The following is a 915-nucleotide window of genomic DNA, read 5'->3' as shown; positions in this document are numbered from 1 at the left end:
GTTTCATCTGTCTCCCCGTCAACCCTCCAGCTTCTACCAAAGGATGAGATGTACACGCCTCCGATCGTGCTGAAGGTGATTGACCACCGTCCGTTCGGCAGGAAACCGGTGGTGGGCCAGTGCACCATCACCTCTTTGGGGCAGTTCCGTTGTGACCCATACGTCATCACGGCTGAGGGAGCAATGGCTTCCAAAAGTAAGGATCACAAAATAGCGCTACTTGACGGGGCATCTGACACAACGGAGTACACGTCTTCAAGTGTCAATCAAGTTCCAAATGAAAAATCATCAGTCCCAAATGCTTGATGTTGTACCCTTGCAGTGGCCCTCATGGCAGCGACTCCATCCGGACACCTCTCCATCAATATGGAAGAAACGAGATTACTGTTAGAAACCCAAGTAAGTCGTATTAAGAATGTTTTCATCCGATGTTCTAATGATTTAATCGCAAAGGACTTTGGACTAAAAAGTCAGAATTTGACCTGCGGAGTCAAATTTGACAACTGGTGTCACTCTGGCTTGCAGTTAATGTGCAGCATGTCGACTGCTGTCAACAAAATGACTCCCCCTACCTCCTACTTTGTATGTATGGATACTTGTCGTTGCTATTTTCGCTCTATCACAAAGCTGGACACTAAAGACACTGGAAAGCTGACGCAGCGCTCATGAAGTCACAATGCCATTAATGTGTGCTGGAGACGACACGCTTTTGCAATCTCTTCTTTTGTTCATTTATGGAGCACATCTAATGAGCACATCCAAACTAATACAACTTGTCACTGAAGGAGAGTAGCGTGACCGTGGCCCAGAACCGACAAGGCCTTGACGTTTGTATCAGTAGCACCGTGAAAAATGGAACCCAAATGTCCAAACTGAATGCTGACGTGCAAGTTTGGTTTGCAAAAAAAAAAAAAA

At 46.0% G+C, this 915-nt stretch overlaps 1 protein-coding gene across 1 annotated transcript; it reads left to right on the top strand.

Annotated features, from left to right (window-relative positions):
* Window positions 1-28: 28 nt before the first annotated feature.
* LOC109509218 (myoferlin-like) lies at window positions 29-915 on the top strand. The gene is made up of 3 exons (XM_019859100.1): window positions 29-196; window positions 323-399; window positions 526-915. The coding sequence occupies exons 1-3, from the start codon at window positions 49-51 to the stop codon at window positions 667-669; spliced, it is 369 nt and encodes a 122-aa protein (XP_019714659.1). The 5' UTR covers window positions 29-48; the 3' UTR covers window positions 670-915.

The sequence above is a fragment of the Hippocampus comes genome, unplaced genomic scaffold (genome assembly GCF_001891065.2).
Source record: "Hippocampus comes isolate QL1 unplaced genomic scaffold, H_comes_QL1_v1.1 C16813258, whole genome shotgun sequence".
Lineage (NCBI taxonomy): Eukaryota > Metazoa > Chordata > Actinopteri > Syngnathiformes > Syngnathidae > Hippocampus > Hippocampus comes.
This window is presented reverse-complemented; position numbering and strand designations above follow the sequence as displayed.